The 27,941-nt window shown below is 43.8% G+C and overlaps 1 protein-coding gene across 1 annotated transcript in view; it reads right to left on the reverse strand.

Moving 5' to 3' along the window:
* The window catches only part of LOC129830828 (cyclin-dependent kinase 6-like), a 74,545-nt gene extending 51,398 nt beyond the window's left edge, over positions 1-23,147 (reverse strand). Inside the window, exons 1-4 of the mRNA XM_055893590.1 lie at positions 22,945-23,147; positions 21,818-22,156; positions 17,418-17,553; positions 7,254-7,421 (exon numbers count right to left, since the gene is read on the reverse strand). Of these exons, the coding sequence (XP_055749565.1) occupies positions 7,254-7,421; positions 17,418-17,553; positions 21,818-22,041 (528 nt within the window). The 5' untranslated portion in view covers positions 22,042-22,156; positions 22,945-23,147. The remainder of the gene's footprint in view (positions 1-7,253; positions 7,422-17,417; positions 17,554-21,817; positions 22,157-22,944) is intronic.
* Between the last annotated feature and the right edge of the window lie 4,794 nt (positions 23,148-27,941).

The following is a 27,941-nucleotide window of genomic DNA, read 5'->3' on the forward strand; positions in this document are numbered from 1 at the left end:
AGCGACCGACCAGCCGACCACTTCTCAGGTCAGCTTCCTGCTTGCCAGCCTGCCTCATTCTGAATGTTCCCTGAATCTCTGTGGAGAAACATACCCCACACTAACACCTGTATCTATGTGGAGAAGCATACCCCACACTAACACCTGTATCTATGTGGAGAAACATACCCCACACTAACACCTGTATCTATGTGGAGAAACATACCCCACACTAACACCCCGTATCTATCTGGAGAAACATACCCCACACTAACACCTGTATCTATGTGGAGAAACATACCCCACACTAACACCTGTATCTATGTGGAGAAACATACCCCACACTAACACCTGTATCTATGTGGAGAAACATATCCCACACTAACACCTGTATCTATGTGGAGAAACATACCCCACACTAACACCTGTATCTATGTGGAGAAACATACCCCACACTAACACCTGTATCTATGTGGAGAAACATACCCCACACTAACACCTGTATCTATGTGGAGAAACATACCCAACACTAACACCTGTATCTATGCGGAGAAACATACCCCACACTAACACCTGTATCTATGTGGAGAAACATACCCCACACTAACACCTGTATCTATGGGGGAAAACATACCCCACATTAACACCTGTATCTATGTGGAGAAACATACCCCACACTAACACCTGTATCTATGTGGAGAAACATACCCCACACTAACACCTGTATCTATGTGGAGAAACATACCCCACACTAACACCTGTATCTATGTGGAGAAACATACCCCACACTAACACCTGTATCTATGTGGAGAAACATATCCCACACTAACACCTGTATCTATGTGGAGAAACATACCCCACACTAACACCTGTATCTATGTGGAGAAACATATCCCACACTAACACCTGTATCTATGTGGAGAAACATATCCCACACTAACACCTGTATCTATGTGGAGAAACATATCCCACACTAACACCTGTATCTATGTGGAGAAACATACCCCACACTAACACCTGTATCTATGTGGAGAAACATATCCCACACTAACACCTGTATCTATGTGGAGAAACATACCCTACACTAACACCTGTATCTATGTGGAGAAACATACCCCACACTAACACCTGTATCTATGTGGAGAAACATACCCCACACTAACACCTGTATCTATGTGGAGAAACATACCCCACACTAACACCTGTATCTATGTGGAGAAGCATACCCCACACTAACACCTGTATCTATGTGGAGAAACATACCCCACACTAACACCTGTATCTATGTGGAGAAACATACCCCACACTAACACCTGTATCTATGTGGAGAAACATATCCCACACTAACACCTGTATCTATGTGGAGAAACATACCCCACACTAACACCTGTATCTATGTGGAGAAACATACCCCACACTAACACCTGTATCTATGTGGAGAAACATATCCCACACTAACACCTGTATCTATGTGGAGAAACATACCCCACACTAACACCTGTATCTATGGGGAAAAGCATACCCCACACTAACACCTGTATCTATGTGGAGAAACATACCCTACACTAACACCTGTATCTATGTGGAGAAACATATCCCACACTAACACCTGTATCTATGTGGAGAAACATACCCCACACTAACACCTGTATCTATGTGGAGAAACATACCCCACACTAACACCTGTATCTATGTGGAGAAACATACCCCACACTAACACCTGTATCTATGTGGAGAAACATATCCCACACTAACACCTGTATCTATGTGGAGAAACATACCCCACACTAACACCTGTATCTATGTGGAGAAACATACCCCACACTAACACCTGTATCTATGTGGAGAAACATACCCCACACTAACACCTGTATCTATGTGGAGAAACATCCCCACACTAACACCTGTATCTATGTGGAGAAACATACCCCACACTAACACCTGTATCTATGTCTCTTCACCCTGGGTATTACAGCGACCACCGTTTATTTTGGTAGCTGGAAATATGTAACAACAATCAGTGGGAATGAAGCAACACAGTGCACATGATGCTTCCCCGGGAGGGAGAATGTGTGTGTTTGTGTGTATGTGTGTGTGTGTGTGTGTGTGTGTGTGTGTGTGTGTGTGTGTGTGTGTGTGTGTGTGTGTGTGTGTGTGTGTGTGTGTGTGTGTGTGTGTGTGTGTGTGTGTGTGTGTGTGTGTGTGTCTAATTCCATTCATGGGACAATCCAGTCAGTCTGCTTCCCATTATAATGACTGACCGTGGTATGAATGGACGGACGGACAGGGAAACCCCCACAGGCCGAATCAATTATAATAATGAGCCACTATATGGTTCTAAATATGCCTTGAGGAAACAGACCATTAGAAGTTTGTTCTGGTGTGGCCAAAGCGTCTTGAAGCGAGGGACAAGATCTCATAGCTTTTGATTTAGGGACCAAAATACATAAAAAACAAACATGTTTTCCCCTCAATGTGCTGCATGTGCTTGTGAGAAAAGCAAAAGGTTGATAATCCTCAGTTTGATGGGAGGAAAAAGGACACGGTTGTCTCTTTTCCTCTTTCCTAAGCCATCAGCTTAACTCTGCAGCTTTACACATCGGCATGTCACTCAGAGACAGACAATCAGGTGTCAGGAGCCTGAGGTCATTATAAAACAATAAACAATGCATTGGACCCCCAGCCACTCCCAGGGTCAGCCTGATCTGCACCTCCGCGCCACCCGATGGGTGGTCCCTGAGTCCCCCTTTCACTCAGGGGAGGAACTGTCAGGGGGCCTCTGAGGGATGCAGCGACCCCATTACACACACACACACACACACACACACACACACACACACACACACACACACACACACACACACACACACACACACACACACACACATGTAACACATAAAAGAGAAGTTCAGTTGTCATAAACCGTCAACTGCCTTTCTGAATTAGAACAGTTTCAGTTGAGGAAAAAAAAATCCAGAAGAGGCCCTTTTTGTACCTTATGCAAATTCAGCTCTCATATACTCTGTAAGAAAGCAGAATATGAATCATATTGATTCATATCCTGACTGTGATGGAGACAGATCAGACACATCTTCTATTCAGAGACAGCATTTCTCAGTGCCCTGGGTAGTTTGGAATGAGTCAAGCGGAGCCAGGTGTGGTAATGAGTTGTATGTACCTGGGCTGCTTGGCTGCCACTTCTGCCTGTAACTGTGCCCTTTTATAACTAGACAGGCCACTCTCAGTGTGTTGGTAACTGGTGGGTATCATCCTTTATCATCGGACAGAAAGGGACAAATCCTACTATGTGTGTGTGTGTGTGTGTGTGTGTGTGTGTGTGTGTGTGTGTGTGTGTGTGTGTGTGTGTGTGTGTGTGTGTGTGTGTGTGTACCGCGTCTCTAACTGTGAATGGGTTGTGTTTTTGCATACTGAGTGAGAGCACAGTCACGGCAGGGCATTCTTTATCTGAGCCATAGGAAACATCACTGGGGAGGGAGATAGGGGGATTCCAGACACACACAAATACAGGAACATTAATCTGGAACCCCCACACACACACACACACACACACACACACACACACACACACACACACACACACACACACACACACACACACACAGGATCTGTATTTCGGTCACCGATGCCTAAGGTGAATTCCCAGGTGAATTTCCAGAACAGAAGCTCTAACTGTCAACCTAACAAGATGTGGCCATGCCCCGTCTATCATAAAATAACTGAACCCAGCAAATAGAACCACAGGCCAGGTACACATTGGATGACACATCTTAACTTGACTGTCTGTTCATTTCTCTAGGTAGTGCTTCATAAAGTTGATCCTCAAACATTTAGAAACGAAACAGCAATGTCTCCCTTGGACATATTTGGCCATCTTTACTTTGTATAAGTAATATAATACTATACATATTTGTATATTCACATCACTATTCCCACAGATAAATGAATGTCCTCAGTTAGACCTGAAATACTCTTGTTAAGGTCTGCTAATCTAATAACGTCTCATCTCTCCCTGCTCCCATCCATTTCAGACCTTCTCCCTCTCTCTGTCATCCTCTGTCCTGCTATTTCTGGACATCAGAGCCCAGTGCAAGACAGTCCCACTTCAAAGCCTTGATGGAAGAAGGGTAGGAGGAGGAGGAGTAAGGGGGGGTGGTATCGCTGACTCAATCTCTCTCCGTCCCCCCGCCAGGCTCCCTCCCTCACTGTCTATTTCATCCTTGTCACGTCCACTTCAGGGATTCCTGAGACTTGCGTCTCTTCAGCCCTTCCTTCAATCTCACTCTGCACACCCCATATCGTTTACTGGTCTTCTCTCTGCCGTGCAGGCTGGTGCCCTTCAGTGCCCGCTACATCTCATTAGCCGCTTTTCATCTGTGTCCCAGGAGACCATCCTGCCTTCTCTCTCTCGTTCTGTCTCTCTCTCGTTTTGTCAGTCTCTCTGTCTCTCATTCTGTCTGTCTCGCTCTCGTTTTGTCTGTCTCGCTCTCTCGTTCTGTCTGTCTGTCTCTCTCGTTTTGTCTGTCTCTCTCGCTTTGTCTGTCTCTCTTGTTTTGTCTGTCTTTCTCTCGTTCTGTCTGTCTTTCTCTCGTTCTGTCTGTCTCGCTCTCTTTCTGTCTCTCTCTCATCCTGTCAGTCTCTCTCTCTCTCTGTTTGCCTGTCACACTCCCCATTCTACCTGAGGGACTCCAGACTTCAGACTGACACAAGAAAACACTCTGTCTGCTTCCCAAATGGAACCCTATTCCCTTATAGTGCACTACTTTTGACCAGGACCTATAAGGCCCACTGTGCACTATATAGGGAATAGGGTGCCATTTGGAACACAGGCTATGTTTTACTGAGCTGGTCTACCAATGAGAAGATAAGTATCCTGAGTGGGAGGTGAGAGTGAGACTATAAAACATTGGGACATGAGGCCATAGAACATCCCAATGTCTTGATGAGAGAGAGAGAGAGAGAGAGAGAGAGAGAGAGAGAGAGAGAGAGAGAGGCCACTAGGTAAAGGGTGACTTCTTCTCAGCATCCCAAAGGCACCCTATTCCCTTTTAGTGCACTACTTTTAATCTGGACCCTATGGTAGTGCACTACAAGGGAATAGGGTGCCATTTGGGATGCGCCCACATACAGTAATAGGAAGTTCACCCAATTGGAGAAATAAGAGCGCACCAACCGACCGATAGCAGAGGAGCAGAACATGAGATAAAGATGGACAGAGAGAGTGAAGGAAGAGAAGGAGGGAGGAGGAGAAAAACAGGGAGATCAGGTTTTTAGAAGAAGGGCCTGAAGCCAGTCGTTTGTCCCAGAAGAACAAGTATTTTGTGTTGGAGAGGGCTGAGGGAGATATTCTTAAAAAAATATGCTTTACATTGGGAAGTAACACACACAGTCCCAATACATAACCTCTGTTATGTCATCTCTTAACTATCTGTTATCTAATTACCTGATATTAACCAGACGTATGCTGCTTGAGACTATGGGGTCTGACTAGTGAGACTGTAGGAAGAGGAACCAGGCTGGCTATATGTAACAGACTTGTGTCAAGTATGTGAAATATTTTGGGAGGTTTGGTTTTCCATGTATAATTGAACCAATGGAATAGTACAAAAAGTGCAACCCAAGGAAAATCAAGCACCTCAAATACTTTCCAAAAAGTATTTGACTTAGTCTATTATATATCCTTTAGCCAGTAACTGGTATAACCTGGTATAACCTCATACCTAGGCTATTGTGAACAGCGCATATAAGCCTGGTACAGCAACAATTCAAAGTCAGCCTTAGTTGGAGTGACCATAGAATTCTATGGGAGTAACCTTACTGAGTAAAGTATTTATCATCATTTAATTTTAGCGAATCACACAACTGCGAGGCGTGGCTCTGTGCTTGAGGTGTGCTAGCGTACGGGGAAGGTGTTGTGGGAGATGATTGGTTGGTAGATTAATCCAGTGTTAATTTCATCAACAAAAATAGTGACTAAAATATTCACCAAATACCTATTTTTCTGTGTTAATTTACGAGACTATAACTAACTAAATAGAAAATAGACTCGGAAAAAAATATAACTAAACAAAGAATATGTTTAATTTCAGTTGACTATGACGAGACTAAATGATCTCTGTGACTAAAATCTTACTACAATAGTTTTTTGGAGTGATTGAGAGTTTTTCAGTGATAAGTACAATTAATATTAGCACAACAGACGCACAGCGCGGTTCTGTTCAGCAGTGGGAAGGACGCGCCACACCCGGCACACACAGCCGAGCCTACATCAGCTGGTGCGCTGCGGGGAAGCAAGCGTTGAGTGTGGGCAGACAGGCAGACTAGCTTCGCTCCGCCTACTATTACACACATCATGCAGGCTACTTTATTGTTTCTCCGTAGCTAACCAGTCACCGCCAGCCTTCCAGTTAGCTACCCTTTGCCTGGTCAAGCTGCTTTATGAAATGAAAAACAATAGCAGCATTAAGTGTAATAGTAAAACCACAGTCTAGTTATGTTTTACTCTCCCTAGAGTATAGAAGTCTTTACATTTGTAGTCTTGCTCAACCCTCACACTTTCCACATTGCATTTCATAGCCAGGTTCTGTAGACAAAGTACTAGCCAAGTCTCCCTCTGTTCCTGGGAGAAACGGCTTGATTCAAGCCATTACCATTCAAAAGATATTACCCATAATATCGGCGCTACATTTTAGAATAAGGCTGTACGTAACAAAACGTTGAAAAAGTGATGGGGTCTGAATACTTTCCGAACGCACTGTATGTTTGAGCACATGGAAGTGAGTGATTTGTTTACTATAGGTTAATGAGGCAATACAAATGTGATATGATTAAAATGCAACTAAAATGAAAGGGCATTTAGTTGACTAAAATGGCCCAGTGTTTCCATAATTTTTACAATAACTAGACTAAATCATTATTCAAATGACAAAAAATGTGACTAAGACTTAATGATATTTCATGATGGCTCAAAGAAGACAAAGTTTGACGCATTGGTCCAACAGACTCTTTGCGCATTTGGGCGGAAGTGTCTGGGAATGAGATTGGTACTGGTATAATGTTAAAATGCTCACCAAGGAGGTCAGGGCCATCTGAAAGCTGTATATTCTGGTGTTTTAACAGTTTATAAGAGGTTTATAACAGGTGTATAACAGTAAGGTTCTCAACAAGGAGGCCAGGGCCATCTGAAAGCTGTATATTCTGGTGTTTTAACAGTTTATAAGAGGTTTATAACAGGTGTATAACAGTAAGGTTCTCACCACGGAGGTCAGGGCCATCTGAAAGCTGTATATTCTGGCAAGACCGAAGTCGGCCAGTTTTATCTGTCCTCCGCTGGTGACCAGGATGTTCTGGGGTTTCAGGTCCCGGTGAACCACACGGTGTGAGTGCAGGAAGTCCAACCCCTGCAGCAGCTGGTACATCATATCCTGTTAGGACACATGGACATTCAGACACAGTCTTAACAGGTACAACATGACACATGGACACTGAGAAAATACACCTGATATCCCTGACAGAGGGTGCAATGCTTCAGCATCATTGGTTTCTCTTCTAAATTAACCATCAACAGGCCTCAGAACCCTGAAAAGTCCCACAGAGAGAAGTTAAATCACTGAGGCCTTGTAGGCGGTGTAGCAGCCTGTCGACTAGGAAAAAAGAGAGCGTGTCCCTTTAAAGCCTTTGTGTGGCAGATGCTGATAACTGACACGACTGTGGAGAGAGCGCAGGGCAGGAAAGACATGTTGCTGTGGGGAGTAGTTCTTATATGTGTTCCAAATGGCACCCTGTTCCCTATAAGCCCTGGTCAAAAGTAGTGTACTACAAAGGGAATAGGGTGCCATTTGGGATGCTACCTCGATCTGTTGGTGGTGGGCCGCTCTGCCTCCTTCCCTGCCCACCCTGCAGCTGTCTGGGCCGAGCTGAGGAGGATTGATCATTGTAGACCCACTAGTTCAAGCTGTAGCCAAGGACGGCCCCACAGGCCCTAATACCCACAAGCACTCAGTCCGGGGAGAGAGAAAGAAAGGAGAAAGAGAGAGAGAGAGAGAGACTGAGAGGAGGGATAAACGGCCATTTCCTCATTCTGGTGGAAACTCTCAGCCCAGCCACAACAACATAAGGACTGAGGGTGATAGTGGCAGTGGGGGCTTTTTGAGTGATAGAGACAGAGAGATTGGGGCAGATTAAAAAAGAAAGAGAGGGAAAGAGAACTGGAGAGGGAGAGAAAGAGGGGGCGCTTTCACAGTTGCGACATGAATCGGCCTGCTGCTGGGGTTGCAGCAGGCGGCGGTGCGGCCTACCCCCCCGAAACCCGTCGCCAAGACCTCACAAGTGACATGGACCTGGGCCCGCGCGGGGCTCCATTCACTGACCCTAGCAGCTGGTGAGTGATTAAAAGAGCTGAAACAATGAGCTGCACACTCAAGAAGAAAACATTAGCAAACGGCGCGGGGTGACCAGGGTCGAGGGGAGGGGACTAGAGCCTCTCACAATGCACGGAATAGGGACAGGACCCTGGATGTGTGTCTGTGTGTTAGAGAAGATACAGGGCAGAGGGAATGTGTGTGTGTGGCAGGCTAGAGAGCGTAAACAGGCCTTCCTTTTTGAATATCCATCCACCCATGACCTAGCAGGTCAACAGACAGGGGCAGAGGCAGTTATTTAGGGAGCTGACACAATGGTACCGCCCCCATGAGTTCCTCTATGTTTGCTTTAAATGGCCATTTGCGACATGTTTCCTTTCAACAGCATTTCCTACAAAACCCCAATTATCTCAGAAGTGTGACTCGAGGACAAACATACAAACAACAACCATTCCCCCTCGATGCTCCATCTCCTCTCTCCTGTTTCAGTTCATTCCTATAACAGTCATACAGTAGTACATGATGCAAGTGAAGATTCATGATGCAGAGTTTATCCCTTTTAGTTGCAAATAGCAGTGAATAGCTTGTAGGGCTGGGGATAATGTCAAACTATCAGACTGACATTAATATCTAATCTCTCATCTGCAGATAGTATGCACAAAAAAACCTGACTTGATGCAAACCAATGTCACAGGAGGTGACACAAAGCAACAAGTTACCCAACAACCTAACCGTCTATGACAGCAGCTCAGCCAGAGAAAGCTGGCTAGGAAACACAAGGCAAGCGACCAAAGCCCCCCAAAAAAGAAGAGTACCCAAGAAAAAAAGACCTGAAAAAAGTCAACCACATAAAAAGGAGTCAAAACATTGCTTCTCTGAGTGCAGCCCCTTTTCTCATGCTAATATGCAAGAGGCGGCCATATTGTTTATTGTAGCTGGGCACAATACAGGACATCTGCCAGTTAGCGTTAGTGTAATTCCCTCCCTATGCTTCATTAACCAGCCTTTTACAGGCCTGGAGACGGGGGACAGATGAGGGTTCTGGGGGGGCAGCGTCAGACCAGCCGTACTCCCCAAGGCTGGGGGAGAGAGACCGGTCGCTTGATGTCCTTCCAGCTCATTTGATTCCCGGGGCCTCTTTCATCAATTACCATGCGGTGGGTCTGACTGGAGGCCTGAAAGGGGTCAGGAGGAGTGGATGGACAGGCTGGGCTAGGGTGAGATGGGCAGTGGGGTTGGAGGGGTGGGCTGGTGCGGGCTGGAGGGGTGGTCTGCAATCTGGTGTCCTCTGGTCTGGAGGGGTGTAAATTAAGTAGTTGGGGGGCCGGGGTTTGCAGTGTCCACTGTCATGGAAATAAAAGGGACGGTGCCGCTGTCATCTTGCACTTGATCGTTATCCATTGTCCCTCATCCCTCCAGATGCTGTTTGGATGTTGAGAATGAATGGGGGAGATCTCACTCCCACCCAACAAGTGGTTTTCCATACTTGCTTTGGAGTCTATGTGGTTCGGCTGAGTATGCCTCGATGGTAAAGCTTACTTCAAGAATACATATCCAGTCGACTTGATCTTACATGTTTGGCTATTCCACCAAAACAGCTGCATTTAGAAAAACTACACTGATGTACAGTATATGAAAACACCAACACAGGGTTCACGTTAGCTCATAGACCATAAAGCTGACCATTTGCTGTGAACAGACAATAGTCACAAGGTTAACACTAAGGTCTATTAAATATCCTCAGGTAAGCTCTGACACCTATTACAGCCGAGGAGTCATGGCAACATTAAGCCCTGTCACAGGAAGCGGAACACAACACCTATCTGATTGACAACATTAGAGAAAGAGGAGACAGGAATCCCATTGGGAAATACTTTTTTCAGGTATTTTTTTCTTGGGTACTCTCCCCAAAGCCAACACCTCATGTGGCCGCCTTTCCTTCCAGTTCTCTGCTGCCAATGACTGGAACGAATTTCAAAAATCGCTGAATCTGGAGACATATTTCCCTCACTAACTTTAAATATCAGCTATCTGAGCAGCTAACCGATCGCTGCAGCTGTACATTGTCCATCTGTAAATAGCCCACCCAATCTACCTACATCATGCCCATATTGATTATATTTACTTTTCTGCTCTTTTGCACACCAGTATTTCGACTTGCACATCACCATCTGCTCATCTATCACTCCAGTGTTAATTTGCTAAATTGTAATTACTTCGCTACTATGGCCTATTTATTGCCTTACCTCCTCACGCCATTTGCACACACTGTATATAGACTTTTTTTGTTTTCTATTGTGTTATTGACTGTACGCTTGTGGCGAAATCCTGCACGGAGCCTTCGTTTGTTTATTCCAGTTGTAACTCTGTGTTGTTGTTTGTGTCGCACTGCTTTACTTTATCTTGGCCAGGTCGCAGTTGTAAATGAGAACTTGTTCTCAACTAGCTTACCTGGTTAAATAAAGGTGAAATAAAATGTAAAAAAGAGGAACATATAACACCTCACCCAGCAGACTTTCAACCAATCGCGTTCATGTTGTCATGCTGCGTCACGCGGTTGCTAAGCTAATCGTCACGCAATTCTCAAAGTCAGGGTATGAATCAAGAAACGTGCTTATTTTCCTTGAAAGTATGTAATGTCACTATTCCAAAACTATATGATATGATAGAGAACAAAATAATTCTCTCATATCTCGGAAAAGATTTGTAATATTGCACCCAATTGACTCCCATTCACTCCTTGAAGGAGAGCTCTACTTGTCACAGAATTGCCCAGAATTGCACCACGCGGCTCATTGATGACGCATGGGCAATGTACACAACGTTTCCATTTCCTCAAAAGTCCTCAATCAGACAGACCCAAATGTGTTCGCATTCGGTGAAGGGTCGAGGAGGTACTCAGATCCAGACTACGGTTAAGAAACACAAGCTGCTTTATGAAATGAAAAACAAAAGCAACATTAAGTTTAATAGTAAAACAACAGTCTAGCTATGTTTTACTCTCCCTAGAGTATAGAAGTCTTTACATTTGTAGTCTTGCTCAACCCTCACACTTTCCCCACTGCATTTCATAGCCAGGTTCTGTAGACAAAGTACTAGGCAAGTCTGCCTTTTTTCCTCAGAGAAACAACTTGATTCTAGCCATTATCATTCATGTATTGGCGGACCGCATTTTACACATTGGTGACTCGGACTTGGATTCGAGCACAGGGGACTGAGAACTTGATTTGGACTCGAAGTTTAGTGACTCGAAAACATCAATGGGCAAAACGGTCATTATTAGCTCCAGTTCAAAGTCATTATCCCCCATTCTACTAACATCAGAAGCCTCCTCCCTAAGTTTGTTTTATTCACTGCTTTAGCACACTCTGCCAACCCTGATGTCCTAGCCGTGTCTGAATCCTGGCTCCAAAATCCTGCCCCCAAAAATCCTGAAATTTCCATCCCCAACTACAACATTTTCCGACAAGATAGAACCGCCAAAGGGAGCAGAGTTGCAATCTACTGCAGAGATAGTCTGCAGAGTTCTGTCATAATATCCAGGTCTGTGCCCAAACAATTCAAGCTCCTACTTTTAAAAATCTACCTTTCCAGAAACAAGTCTCTCAACGTTGCCGCTTGTTATAGACCCCCCTCAGCTCCCAGCTGTGTCCTGGACACCATATGTGAATTGATTGCCCCCCATCTATCATCAGAATTCGTACTGTTAGGTGACCTAAACTGGGATATGCTTAACACCCCATCCTACAATCTAAGCTAGATGCCCTCAATCTCACACAAATTATCAAGGAACCTACCAGGTACAACCCTAAATCCAAAACCATGGGCACCCTCTTAGATATCATCCTGACCAACTTGCCCTCTAAATATACATCTGCTGTCTTCAACCAGGATCTCAGAGATCACTGCCTCATTGCCTGCGTCCGTAATGGGTCCGCGGTCAAATGACCACCCCTCATCACTGTCAAACGCTCCCTAAAACACTTCAGCGAGCAGGCCTTTCTAATCGACTTGGCCAGGGTATCCTGGAAGGAAATTGACCTCATCCCGTCAGTAGAGAATGCCTGGTTGCTCTTTAAAAGTGCTTTCCTCACCATCTTAAATAAGCATGCCCCGTTCAAAAAAAAATGAACTAAGAAAAGATATAGCCCTTGATTCACCCCAGGCTTGACTGCCCTTGACCAGCACAAAAACATTCTGTGGCATTCTGCATTAGCATTGAATAGCCCCCGCAATATGCAACTTTTCATGGAAGTCAGGAACCAATATACAGTTAGGAAAGCTAAGGCTAGCTTTTTCAAACAGAAATGTGCATCCTGTAGCACTAATTCCAAAAAGTCCATGAAGAATAAGAGCACCTCCTCCCAGCTGCCCACTGCACTGAGGCTAGGAAACACTGTCATAAATCTACGATAATCGATCATTTCAATAAGCATTCTACAGCTGGCCATGCTTCCACCTGGCTACCCCTATCCTGACCCCTACCCCTACCCAGCTCTGCACCCCCTGCAGCAACTTGCCCAAGCCCCCCCCCCCCCCCCCCCCCCCCGCTTCTCCTTCACCCAAATCCAGATAGCTGATGTTCTGAAAGAGTTGCAAAATCTGGATCCCTACAAATCAGCTGGGCTAGACAATCTCTTTTTCTAAAATTATCCGCTGAAATTGTTGCAATCCATAATACTAGCCTGCTCAACCTCTCTTTCGTATCATCTGAGATCCGCAATGATTGGAAAGCTGCCACGGTCATCCCCCTCCTCAAAGAGGGAGACACTCTAGAACCAAACTGTTATAGACCTATATCCATCCTGCCTTGCCTTTCTAAAATCTTTGAAAGCCAAGTTAACAAACAGATAACCAACCATTTCAAATCCCACGTACCTTCTCCACTATGCAATCTGGTTTCCGAGCTGGTCATGGGTGCACCTCAGCAACGCTCAAAATCCTAAATGATATCCTAACCGCCATCGATAAAAGACAGTACTGTGCAGCCGTCTTCACCGACCTGGCCAAGGCTTTCGACTCTGTCAATCACTGCATTCTTATCGGCAGACTCAATAGCCTTGGTTTCTCAAATGACTGCCTCGCCTGGTTCACCAACTACTTCTCAGATAGAGGTCAGTGTGTCAAATCGGAGGGACCTCTGGCAGTCTCTATGGGGGTGCCACAGGGTTCAATTCTCGGGCCGACTCTTTTCTTTGTATATATCAATGATGTCGCTCTTGCTGCTGGTGATTCTCTGATCCACCTCTACGCAGACGACACCATTCTGTATACATCTGGCCCTTCTTTGGACACTGTGTTAACAAACCTCCAACCAAGCTTCAATGCCATACAACACTCCTTCCGTGGTCTCCAACTGCTTTTAAATGCTAGTAAAACTAAATGCATGCTCTTCAACCGATTTCTGCTCGCACCCGCCCTACTAGTATCACTACTCTGGACTGTTCTGACTTAGAATATGTGGACAACTACAAATACCTAGGTGTCTGGTTAGACTGTAAACTCTCCTTCCGGACTCACATTAAGCATCTCTAATCTAAAATTAAATCTAGAATCGGCTTCCTATTTCGCAACAAAGCCTCCTTCATGCATGCTGCCAAACATACCCTTATAAAACTGACCATCCTACCGATCCTCGACTTCGGCAATGTCATTTATAAAATAGCCTCCAACACTCTACTCAGCAAACTGGATGTAGTCTATCACAGTTCCATCCGTTTTGTCACCAAAGCCCCATATACTACCTACCATTGCGACCTGTATGCCCTCGTTGGCTGGCCCTCGCTACATATTCGTCGCCAAACCCACTGTCTCCAGGTCATCTATAAGTATTTGCTAGGTAAAGCCCCGTCTTATCTCAGCTATCTGGTCACCATAGCAACACCCAGTCGTAGCACGCACTCCAGCAGGTATATTTCACTGGTCATCTTCAAAGCCAACACTTACTTTGGCCGCCTTTCCTTCCAGTTCTCTGCTGCCAATGCTTGGAACGAATTGAAAAATCACTGAAGCTGGAGACTCATATCTCCCTCTCTAAATTGAAGCGTTAGCTGTCAGAGCAGTTTACCGATCACTGTACCTGTACACAGCCAATCTGTAAATAGCACACCCAACTACCTCATCCCCATATTGTTATTTATCTTCTTGCTCTTTTGCACCACAGTATCTCTACTTGCACATCATCATCTGCACATCTATCACTCCAATGTTAATACTAAATTGTAATTATTTTGCCTCTATGGCCTATTTATTGCCTTATCTCCCTACTCTTCTACATTTGCAGACACTGTACATACGATTTTTCTATTGTGTTATTGATTGTACGTTTGTTTATGTGTAACACTGTGTAACACTTTGTTTCTCTTCTTCCTTTCTTTCTTTCTATCCATCTTTCTTTCTCTCTCTCGGAGGACCTGAGCCCTAGGACCATGCCTCAGGACTACCTGGCCTGATGACTCCTTGCTGTCCCCATTCCACCTGGGTGTGCTGCTGCTCCAGTTTCAACTGTTCTGCCTGCGGCTATGGAACCCTGACCTGTTCACCGGACGTGCTACCTGTCCCAGACCTGCTGTTTTCAACTCTCTAGAGACAGCAGGAGCGGTAGAGATACTCTGAATGATCGGCTATGAAAAGCCAACTAACATTTACTCCTGAGGTGCTGACCTGTTGCACCCTCTACAACCACTGTGATTATTATTATTTGACCCTGCTGGTCATCTATGAACATTTGAACATCTTGGCCATGTTCTGTTATAATCTCCACCAGGCACAGCCAGAAGAGGACTGGCCACCCCTCAGAGCCTGGTCCTCTCTAGGTTTCTTCCTAGGTTCTGGCCTTTCTAGGGAGTTTTTCCTAGCCGCTGTGCTTCTACACCTGCATTGCTTGCTGTTTGGGGTTTTAGGCTGGGTTTCTGTACATAACTTTGTGACATCAGCTGATGTAAGAAGGGCTTTATAAATACATTTGATTGATTGATGTGACTAAAATGTGACTAAAAAAGGGGGGAATTTAGTTGACTAAAATGGCTCGATGTTTTCATCATTTTGACAATAACTAGGCTAAATCATATTCAAATAACAAAAATGTGACTAAGACTTAATGATATTTTAGTCAAAATGGCTAAGACTAAATCTAAGACTAAATCTAAAAAAAGAGAGCCAAAATGAACACCGGACACATGTGCTGCCCTTCAACAAGCCTGAACACTTTCTAATGTTTGGGAGTTCCATCCTCTCTGTTCCTGTCTGGGCCAGGGAAGAAACATTCCCTGAATACTCGGCAAAAAACAAGCTCCACATACAGTGCCTTGGGAAAGTATTCAGACCGCATTACTTTTTCCACATTTTGTTACGCTATAGGCTTATTCTAAAATTGATTGAAAATATATTTTCCTCATCAATCTACATACAATACCCCATAATAACAAAGCAAAAACTGGTTTTTAGAAATGTTTGCAAATGTATAAAAAGTTATAAACAGAAATACCTTAATTATAGTATTCAGACCCTTTCCTTTGAGACTGTAAATTGAGCTCAGGTTTGCCTGTTTCCATTGATCATCCTTGAGATGTTTTTACAACTTGATTGGAGTCCACCTGTGGTCAATTCAATTGATTTTGACATGATTTGGAAAGGCACACACCTGTCTATATAAGGTCTCACAGTTGACAGTGCATGTCAGAACAAAAACCAAGCCATGAGGTTGAAGGAAATGTCTGTAGTGCTCCGAGACAGGATTGTGTCGCGGCACAGATCTGGGGAAGGGTGGCAAAAATATTCTGCAACATTGAAGGTCCCCAAGAACACAGTGGCCTCCATCATTCTTAAATGGAATACGTTTTGGAACCACCAAGACTCTTCCTAGAGCTGGCCGCCCAGCCAAATTGAGCAATCGGGGGAGAAGGGCTTTGGTCAGGGAGGTGACCAAGAACCCGATGATCACTCTGACAGAGCTGCAGAGTTCCTCTGTGGAGATGGGAGAACCTTCCAGAAGAACAACCATCTCTGCAGTACTCCACCAATCAGGCCTTTGTGGTAGAGTGGCCAGACGGAGGCTACTCCTCAGTAAAAGGCACATGACAGCCCGCTTGGAGTTTGCCAAAAGGCATCGAAAGGACTCTCAGACCAGGAGAAACAAAATTCTCTGGTCTCTTGAAACAAAGATTGAACTCTTTGGCCTGAATGCCAAGTGTCACATCTGGAGGAAACTGTCACCATCCCTAGGGTGAACCATAGTGTGGCAGCATCATGCTGTGGGGATGTTTTTCAGCGACAGGGACTGGGAGACTAGTCAGGATTGAGAGAAAGATGAACGGAGCAAAGTACAGAGAGATCCTTGATGAAAACCTGCTCCAGAGCGCTCAGGACCTCAGACTGGGGTGAAGGTTCACCTTCAAACAGGACAACGACCCTTAGCACACAGCCAAGACAATGCAGGACGGGCTTCGGGACAAGTCTCTGAACGCCCTTGAGTGGCCCAGCCAGAGGCCGGACTTGAACCAGATCAAACATCTCTGGAGAGACCTGAAAATAGCTGTGCACCGACACTCCGCATCCAACCTGACAGAGCTTGAGAGGATCTGCAGAGAGGAATGGGAGAAACTCTCCAAATACAGGTGTGCCAAGCTTGTAGCGTCATACCCAAGAAGACTCAAGGCTGTAATCACTGCCAAAGGGGCTTCAACAAAGTACTGAGTAAAGGGTCTGAATACTTGTAAATGTGATATTTTCAGTGTTTTTTTATTATAAATTTGCAAAAAACTGTTTTTGCTTTGTCATTATGAGGTATTGTGTGTAAATTGATGAGGGACATTTAAAAAAAAAAACAATTTTAGAATAAGGCTGTAACGTAACAAAATGTGGAAAAAGTCAAGGGGTCTGAATACTTCCCGAATGCACTCTATTCATAGACCTAATGAGTACAATTTACAATTCAACTGAGAAGTTGCCCCTAGACACTAAAATCTGTGTTTGTGTTTCCCCCTCCAATGGGGAAGGGTATTAAGTTAGGGTAATCTGATCCAAGATCTGTATCAATCCCAGCAGTAACGTCAGACTCACCTTGATAGTTTCAGGTGGCACCCCAGGATCAGGGGCTTTCTCCAGGTATGTGGTCAGGTCCTGGTCAACATGCTCAAAGACCAGGGTCAGCTTGGTCTCGCGGTCGGTCCGAGACACAGTACACACATCGAACAGTCTGCAGAGAGAGAGGCAGAGGAGAGTGAATACTGCTGCTTAGCATTGTTATGCGAGTCTGATATTATGATAACACTTATATAAAAGTCTAATCTATAAAATGTTTATAGATGTTTATAAAAGGGTTTATAAAAGGTTTGTTTGTAGTTCATTAAGGCTCCCGAGTGGCGCGGCGGTCTAAGGCACTGCATCACAGTGCTGGTGGCGTCACGACAGACCCTGGTTCGATCCCGCTTGTTCAGGGACACATTGTTCCATTTCTGTTTGTCACATGTCTGTAGAACTTGTTCAGTTTATGTCTCAGTTGTTGAATCTTGTTATGTTCATTCAGATATTTGTTAAGTTTGCTGAAAATAAACACAGTTGACAGTGAGAGGCGTTTCTTTTTTTGCTGAGTTTACATTGTTATTCCTCTAAAGGCCTCGTTAGTGTCCTAAGTTTTCATAAATGTGACCTTAATTGCCTACCGTCTGTAAGCTGTTAGTGTCTTAACAGCTGTTCCACAGGTGTGTGTTCATGAATTGTTTATGGTTCATTTAACAAGCATAGGAAACAGTGTTTAAACCCTTTACAATGAAAATCTTTTAAGTTATTTGGATTTTTACGAATTATCTTTGAAAGACTGGGTCATGAAAATGGGACTTTTTTTTTGTTGCTGAGTTCACCATCTATGACAAACCATATTTTTCCAGTGCAAACTGCCTTCTGAAATATGGAGAAAGCACACTTGATAGGATCTCTAGTGTCATTCCAAACCTGAGAGAGATCTAATCTATTTAAATCATCAAGATTCAGTTAGGGAAGAAATTCCTTTATAGTGTCAGGTAACTGTCCAGGCTAGTTTTACTAACAGTTTGAAAGAATGCGAGCAATGCTTTAACCTACTGGGGCTCTGTTGGCTAAACGAAAGGAACCAATCTGAAATGACTCCTTACTCCTGAATGATGATCTAGCCATTATTCCAGTGAAATTACACTGCTTTAGAGTATGTGTGGAATGGTACAGTACAGTAACCACAACAAGATCACTTGAGAGTTGAACGCCTTGTCAAAGAAATTGAATAGGAATTCTCATTCTTAAAAAACATGCAACTGCAACCTACCAGGGTTGGAATCCAGGTCTCCTGCGTGCCACAAGACCCCTTAGCCCGCTGAGCTAAAGCCTTAGCCAATACATCTGGGAGCAAATGCAACTCTTCAGGTCTAAGAAAAGGTGACTCATCAAGCGAACGTAGTTACGGCCTATCTCCTTCAGGCATGTTTTGATTTCTGACCACAAAACTAAACCTATCCTTCAGGCTCTATCCTGACAATGCCAATAATAATGTTGTAGATACATTATATGACTTTTACGAGGGAAACCCTTGGCGACTCCTGAGCATCCAACACAATACATCAACTTGTGGTTGTATTTTTACAGGGAAACAAAACGAGCCCAAACATCCAGATTATTCTGGCAGTTGTGTCAGGGGCAAGCTTTGGTGAAAAGCCTAGAGAAGACGGCCAGTGTCTTCCTCAAAGAGCCGAGGACCACAACAAACATTCCTCCAGGAGCACCACGGCAACGCGTGATGCGCCATGGCAACTGAAGCAGGGACTGCCCATGACTAACCACCAGACGTTGTTGGAGCAGCATCTCTCACCACGGCAACCAACCAGGGTGTGAAAGGAACATGGATGGAATCTATCCACTCACTGACATCGCTCTATCATTATTTCAATGGCACTATGGGGCCAATATGGTCTGTATGCCACATTGCGTTCATGCAGTAATTCTTATATTTAATTTAAAACATTTCATATTTACAGTGAAATCCATATTTCAATTTCTTCAAATATTTCGAAAGTCAACAGCACTGCATTAATAACAGTAACATTGCATTTGATGTGTGTAATGTCTGAATTGTTTTGAAGTAAAGCATGGGAAAGCTGCCCCACAAACTCTTAAGGAAGGTAGTCCTTTTCTTTCTATGCACCGCGCAACGCCCCCCTTGTACTGTTATCAAAGGTTTAGAAGGAGTGATTCTTTCAAAGTATTATAACCATACGCCCATGATGTCACGGAACGAGCGAGCCTCCCGGTTGGAAACGCAAGGTTAAACGCTCCTCAGAACCGTGATTGTTCTGCTACAATGCAGCCTCTCGCCAGACACTGAACATATGGGATGACTAATGGGCGTCATTCTAAAACATCCAGGGGTTGGCAGGCCTGTAGTTACACAGTAGGTCCAGAATGCATCCTGCTCAGTGTCAGCTCACTCCCATGCTGTTTAGCTTTACAGATATAGACCAGACCCGACCCCCTTTGGTGTGGATTCAACCTTGGGCTTATGTATACATTCTTAGAGAAAAAGTGCTATCTAGTCCCTAAAAGGGTTCTTCAGCTATTCCCATAGGAGAACCCTTTGAAGAAACCTTTTTGGTTCCAGGTATTATCCTTTTGGGTTACATGTAAAACCCTTTCCACAGAGGGTTCTACATGGAACCCAAATAGGTTCTACCTCAAACGAAAAAGGGTTCTTCCTGGAACCAAAATGGATTCTCCTATGGGGACAGACAAAGGACCCTTTAGGAACTATTTTTTTCTAAAAGTGTAGGGAACTTGACAGAATAGACAGATTAGATGCATACCATAAAGTATAGGGAGTCATGGTACATTTTGTGTCATTTCATGAAGCTCAATCTGGGGAACCTTCGATACGTGGAATCTCAATTGAGAATCTATTCATTTATTCAGTTTAAGAGGATAATGATGCACTTTGAGGCTGTGGTGGGACCAGCAGGGCGTAGAATAACATTTGTATTATTAAAACGTTTCCATTAAGCTTTTAATCCAAAAGCACTCAAAAGCCAAATGGCAAGGTTAGACCTTGAGCAAGGCCGGTAAATGACGTGGTTTCCCTGACGGACCGAACTGACCCATGGGAGTCTACAGCTGCAAGCATAACAACCTTTTTATGTTGTCTTGTGGCCTGGATGACTAAAGACAACACAGTTTATATCCCCAACTCTTGTAGGATACTGGAATGGGGCAAAATCAGCTGAATAAAGTATCTCTTCTTTCTTCTTATTCATTCCTAACAGCAGTTCATTGACTTTTCTGGGAAATGTCACTCTCACCAGCATTGGGAATGACTTTACTCATGACTAATCTAGTGAACATATATCACCCAAGAATGTCTGTCACAGGTACTGCACACAAAAAATCCATCAAGTTGTATTACCACAGTTTGATCCATAATACCCATAAATACCCATAAATAAAAAAAGTCACCTTGTCCAAGAGATATTTACACGGTTATCAAAACATCACACCAGGGTAAGCCTACATGAAACACAGTCCTTGTTTTAAGTGTTTCTAAAATTCCCTATATGAAAAATGAATGGTGGAAAAACAATTGGAACCATTTCCCTGTTTGACTGCTAAGTATTATGACACCTCCACTGTGGGGCCCTATAGTAACACCAGTATCAAAAAGCGTTTATAGTTACAAAACTACTACTTTTCCAAATGTCAATAAGACAACTCCATAAGCCTCTGCAATACATCCCAAGGAGGCAGATACTGTATATCTGACATTATATAGATGTATTTCTGACATATGCAAATTATATACACTGAGTGTACAAAAGAATATGACAGACTGACCAGGTGAATCCAATTGAAAGCTATGATCCCTTATTGATGTCACTTCAATCCACTTCAATCAGTCCAGATGAAGGGGAGGAGACAGGTTAAAGAAAGATTTTTAAGCCTTGAGACATGGATTGTGTGTGCGCCATTCAGCAGGTGAATGGGCAAGACAAAAGACTTAAGTGCCTTTGAACGTGGTATCGTAGTACAGTAGGTGCCAGGTGCACCAGTTTGTGTCAAGAACTGCAACGCTGCAGGTTTTTCACGCTCAACAGTTTCCCGTGTGTATCAAGAATGGTCCACCACCCAAAGGACATCCAGCCAACTTGACACAACTGTGGGAAGCATTGGAGTCAACATGGGCCAGCATCTCTGTGGAACGCTTTCGACGCCTTGTAGAGTCCATGCCCCAACGAATTTTGGCTATTTTGAAGGCAAAAGGGTGAGGGCTGCAACTCAATATTAGGCAGGTGTTCTTAATGTTTTGTACACTCAGTGTATAAAGACATTATGCAGCCATTTAAAGAGAGAAATACCAGGAGTTATAAGAGCATGAAGAGATAATGGAACTCCTGGTAGAGGAGAGGCCCTTGTTAGATGCACCCCCCTCTCCCAGTTCCATCTCTGCTTACCTGACCACGTTGGGGTGTTCGAATGCCTCCAGTTGCCTCAGTACCGCCACCTCACGGATGGTCGAGAGGGGCATCCCTTCCTCCTCCGTCTGCACCCGAACTCTTTTTAGGGCTACAAAGCGTCCCGCGTTCTTCAAATCTCGTGCCTTGTACACCTTTCCGTAAGCACCTTCGCCAATCTCGGCGACAGGCTCGTATCTTTGTCCTACACTTTCATTGTCCATTTTTGCGGATTTTTTTTTCTTGTTGAGAATATTGCGGGGAATCCCGACGAATGTGAAGAGCCAGGGTTTTTACAAAGCCATCCTCACATAACAGAGTTGTTGGCACGTGCAATGCCTAAATTAGAGGAAGACAGAGGTTGCAGAGGTAAACATCTTATATGTCTGCCTGTTTTTGGTCAAACGGAGGTCCAGGTAGGCTACGACATTGTGTCATCATTCCGACTATGAACAAGAGAACCCCCAATGCGTTCGACTTGATCCACTCCCACTTCATTACGCGCATGAACCTCATGTCCTTCTAGCAACCTCACACAACATCTGGCATCTCTAAAACAAGGACATTTACATTTGATCACTTTTACATAAGTTCTCTAAGTGCATAAATCAGTCCATAATACAACAATAACGTAATACTTATGTTCATGCGTATAATGAGGGATTTGTAGACGAATGAGTTAGAAAAAGCAAAAGAACTTGAAAGAACAGAATATAAAATATAAAGCAAAATTACTATATAATATGCACAAAAACATCCAGGCTACGATATCGTTTTCCAAATGTGATCAGTCGAATAATTATGGTTTATTATAGGCGACAAACTGTTGCGAGCACGTGGTTGTTTACCGACTTGTATTGTTTAAACTGCCTATAGTCCATTTAAACACATATCTCTCCCATTCCATGTCATTAATAGTTATGGTGTAATAATGCAATTTTATAGCAGTTTTTTGCACAGCAGATTTTTTTATTTTAATTTAATTAGTTATTTTTTTATTTTTTTAATAGTCTACATTAATGAAAAAGGGAATGCAGCAATTTAATTGGTAAAATAACACAATAAGGACATGCATGCAAAATACATGTTTCTAACCCAAAAAGTAAAATATGAACATTTCACCCTACCTTGTTTCATGCTATCAGTGAAAGTCGCAACATTGGTCGTGTCCATGAAATGATGAAACATTCCTCCTTTGGATAAATGTTCAAACTAACACACAGCACATCATATATCCCACACAGGTAGTCGGATGGTGCACGCTTCTCTAACCCCCATCCCTCAGCAGTAAGCTACCACCTCTTCAAGTGCAGCTCAAGCAAAGCAGTAACTATAATACCGTGGGGGGGGGGGGAGCGGGGGGGGGGGCGGGGGGGGGGCGTATTCCTTACAGAAAAACACAGTTCCTACTGCAACTTTTTTGGGGAGGTCATAGGACAAAAGCTTGATATATTCTCCAAGCCATGCTCTTCTCATTTTTTTCCTGTTTTAACGCTCTTTTTTTCAATTTTTGTCTGTGAGCTCCGTCTCTTCTTCGCTTTCCCACGCTGGCTGAATGTGCCTTGACCCCCTTCAGAGAAGTTTGACACAGAGCAGGAACATTTCCGCATTCCTCCCGACTACAAAGGCTAACCGCCTCCTTTTGCCCTCCTTGGTTCTTTATCATTCATAGTTCTCTCTCGGTTTTGTCTCAGTGTCAAAACCAGCAGCACCACAGGGGGGAAAAGCTGGGCAGCAAGAAAAGTGTATTTGATGGACCAGTCGATCTATCCGGCCATTGAAAACTATTCGTTGACAATACACCAGCGGGGAAGCAGGGTGACAAGCTCGCCTCTGGACCATAAGGTCAGGTTCAAGGACCAGTGGCTTGGGTTGTGTCAGGGGTGATTCTGCCAAAGCGCTCCTTCGAGGGTGCTCGGGTTCACTGCTTCATCCAAACGTGAGATGCCAACTGCACACGTGAGAGATAGTCCATAGCTTTAAATGGTATGAATTTTGGAAATAATAATGAAATATGTAAATGATCAAATTAAATAAGATAATCCATTAATCCAATACATATTATTAACATTCATGGCGCAGAAATATAAATATAATTAACATATTTGTATTAATGTCTGCGTATTTCAAAAGTGGGATGGTAAGTGATTTCTCAGAAACTATTTTGAGATGACTGTTAGATCTATCAGTTTGGACAATAAGATTTATAATTCTAAATATTTGACATTTAACATAAAACCCTTTCTTTTTGTTTTATGCATGACATTGATATTCTGTTTATTACATGTTCTTTAGAATGAACCCAAAGGCTTTGTAGTCAGCGACAATAGATTTACTTTGTATTTCAGTAGCTAATATGACCCCAACAACTGGCTCAAGCCCCCCCCCCCCACCCCCCAAAAAAGCCTTGAGCCAGGAAATGTATCTCAAGTGAATCACAAAGTAGCCTATATAGATGAGGCTAAAAAAATCCTTTCACAATGGATATGGTTGAGACTGGAGCATAACATGACAAGACTTGATGTCAGATCCTCATGAAAGAAACACCACTGGTATTTTATAATGCCTTATTATCCTAATGTTATTTAAAGGCATAGATCAGATACAGTTTCAATGAACGTTTCCTCAGAAAGATCTCTTGTGTACTGCTATCATTTTCATATAGTGTGTGCAAGAATGTAAGAATTTAGATTCTACTTTGATTTCAACTGAAAAAGTAAATGTGGGGTGGTGGGCGGCTGTGTGTGGGTGGGTGAGGGGGTCGGTGATGGGAGTCTGAAGTATGTATGGAAATATACCCCCCGCCCCCCCAATCCAAGTCCACCCTAGCCAATCATCATTAGCATTACAAAGCACACAATGCAGACAATGTATTCCAACCAATAACTGTAAATGTGGCATTTTAGCATCATCATTGTCTGCTTTAAATTAGCACTGAGAACCATCGCCCAGATTGAATACATTCGAATGCATACTCTTTATTGGGCTGCAAAATAGCCAATTAAATTCCTCCGTTGTGTGGGGTAAGTAAGCACAGACAGACACTTATGCAAACACACGCAAGCACACACACACACACACACACACCCATAACCCTGCTAGGAGCGATAGTAACTTTGAAACCTGGATAATTGTCGCACAATACTGTCAAAAGTCAAAATACTCTACAAAGATGAAGAGTAAGCACAGGGCATATACGTTTGGGCTTCTCCTATCTTTAAATCTATGAATGTTAATTTCATTATTCATCAGCATTCCTCTTTTCTATTTCTATACATTTGCTGTTCTATTACTATAGATTCAGGCATTACACAGAGGTCAAGGTGTAATAACACAGAGGTAAAGCTGTTATAACACAGAGGAAAATGTGTTACAACGACGATAAATGTGTTATGACACAGAGGGGAAAGTGTTATAACATAGAGGTAAAGGTGATATAACACAGAGATAAATGTGTTAACTCATAGGAAAAGTTGTTATAACACCTTGGTAAAGGTGTTATAACAAAGAGGTAAATGTGTTATAACATTTTTTATTTTATTTTTATTTCACCTTTATTTAACCAGGTAGGCTAGTTGAGAACAAGTTCTCATTTGCAACTGCGACCTGGCCAAGATAAAGCATAGCAGTGTGAACAGACAACAACACAGAGTTACACATGGAGTAAACAATAAACAAGTCAATAACATGGTAGAAAAAAGAGAATCTATATACAATGTGTGCAAAAGGCATGAGGTAGGCAATAAATCGAATAATTACAATTTAGCAGATTAACACTGGAGTGATAAATCATCAGATGATCATGTGCAAGAAGAGATACTGGTGTGCAAAAGAGCAGAAAAGTAAATAAATAAAAGCAGTATGGGGGTGAGGTAGGTAAATTGGGTGGGTAGTTTACAGATGGACTATGTACAGCTGCAGCGATCGGTTAGCTGCTCAGATAGCAGATTTTTAAAGTTGTTGAGGGAGATAAAAGTCTCCAACTTCAGAGATTTTTGCAATTCGTTCCAGTCGCAGGCAGCAGAGAACTGGAAGGAAAGGCGTCCAAATGAGGTTTTGGCTTTAGGGATGATCAGTGAGATACACCTGCTGGAGCGCGTGCTACGGGTGGGTGTAGCCATCGTGACCAGTGAACTGAGATAAGGCGGCACTTTACCTAGCATAGCCTTGTAGATGACCTGGAGCCAGTGGGTCTGACGACGAACATGTAGCGAGGGCCAGCCGACTAGGGCATACAGGTCGCAGTGGTGGGTCGTATAAGGTGCTTTAGTAACAAAACGGATGGCACTGTGATAAACTGCATCCAGTTTGCTGAGTAGAGTAGTGGAAGCTATTTTGTAGATGACATCGCCGAAGTCGAGGATCGGTAGGATAGTCAGTTTTACTAGGGTAAGTTTGGCGGCGTGAGTGAAGGAGGCTTTGTTGCGGAATAGAAAGCCGACTCTAGATTTGATTTTGGATTGGAGATGTTTGATATGAGTCTGGAAGGAGAGTTTGCAGTCTAGCCAGACACCTAGGTACTTATAGATGTCCACCTATTCTAGGTCGGAACCGTCCAGGGTGGTGATGCTAGTCGGGCGTGCGGGTGCAGGCAGCGAACGGTTGAAAAGCATGCATTTGGTTTTACTAGCGTTTAAGAGCAGTTGGAGGCCACGGAAGGAGTGTTGTATGGCATTGAAGCTCGCTTCGAGGTTAGATAGCACAGTGTCCAGGGAAGGGCCGGAAGTATACAGAATGGTGTCGTCTGCGTAGAGGTGGATCAGGGAATCGCCCGCAGCAAGAGCAACATCATTGATGTATACAGAGAAAAGAGTCGGCCCGAGAATTGAACCCTGTGGTACCCCCATAGAGACTGCCAGAGGACCGGACAACATGCCCTCCGATTTGACACACTGAACTCTGTCTGCAAAGTAGTTGGTGAACCAGGCAAGGCAGTGATTAGAAAAACCGAGGCTATTGAGTCTGCCGATAAGAATATGGTGATTGACAGAGTCGAAAGCCTTGGCCAGGTCGATGAAGACGGCTGCACAGTAATGTCTTTTATGGATGGCGGTTATGATATCGTTTAGTACCTTGAGCGTGGCTGAGGTGCACCCGTGACCGGCTCGGAAACCGGATTGCACAGCGGAGAAGGTACGGTGGGATTCGAGATGGTCAGTGATCTGTTTGTTGACTTGGCTTTCGAAGACCTTAGCTAGGCAGGGCAGGATGGATATAGGTCTGTAACAGTTTGGGTCCAGGGTGTCTCCCCCTTTGAAGAGGGGGATGACCGCGGCAGCTTTCCAATCCTTGGGGATCTCAGATGATACGAAGGAGAGGTTGAACAGGCTGGTAATAGGGGGTGCGACAATGGCGGCGGACAGTTTCAGAAATAGGGGATCCAGATTGTCAAGCCCAGCTGATTTGTATGGGTCCAGGTTTTCCAGCTCTTTCAGAACATCTGCTATCTGGATATGGGTAAAGGAGAAGCTGGGGAGGCTTGGGCGAGTAGCAGCGGGGGGGGGGGGGGCGGGGCTGTTGGCCAAGGTTGGAGTCGCCAGGAGGAGGGCATGGCCAGCCATTGAGAAATGTTTGTTGAAGTTTTCGATTATCACGGACTTATCAGTGGTGACCGTGTTACCTAGCCTCAGTGCAGTGGGCAGCTGGGAGGAGGTGCTCTTGTTTTCCATGGACTTTACAGTATCACAGATACTAGAGAGAGATAAACATAGAGATAAATGTGTTATAACATAGGAAAAGGTGTTATAACATAGAGGTAAAGGTGTTGTAACACAGAGATAACTTTGTTATGACACAGAGTTAAAGGTGTTATAACACAGAGATACATGTGTTATAACACAAAGGAAAAGGTTTTTTAACAGAGATTAATGTGTTATAACACAGAGGTCAAGATGTAATAGCACAGAGGTCAATGTGTTATAACACAGAGGTAAAGCTGTTATAACACAGATGAAAATGTGTTACAACAGAGATAAATGTGTTATAACACAGAGGTAAAAGTGTTATAACACAGGAAAAGGTGTTATAACAGAGGTAAAGGTGTTATAACACACAGATATATTTGTTATGACACAGAGTTAAAGGTGTTATAACACAGAGATACATGTGTTATAACAGAGGAAAA

Source organism: Salvelinus fontinalis, chromosome 32 (assembly GCF_029448725.1).
Source record: "Salvelinus fontinalis isolate EN_2023a chromosome 32, ASM2944872v1, whole genome shotgun sequence".
In the NCBI taxonomy this organism is placed as follows: domain Eukaryota; kingdom Metazoa; phylum Chordata; class Actinopteri; order Salmoniformes; family Salmonidae; genus Salvelinus; species Salvelinus fontinalis.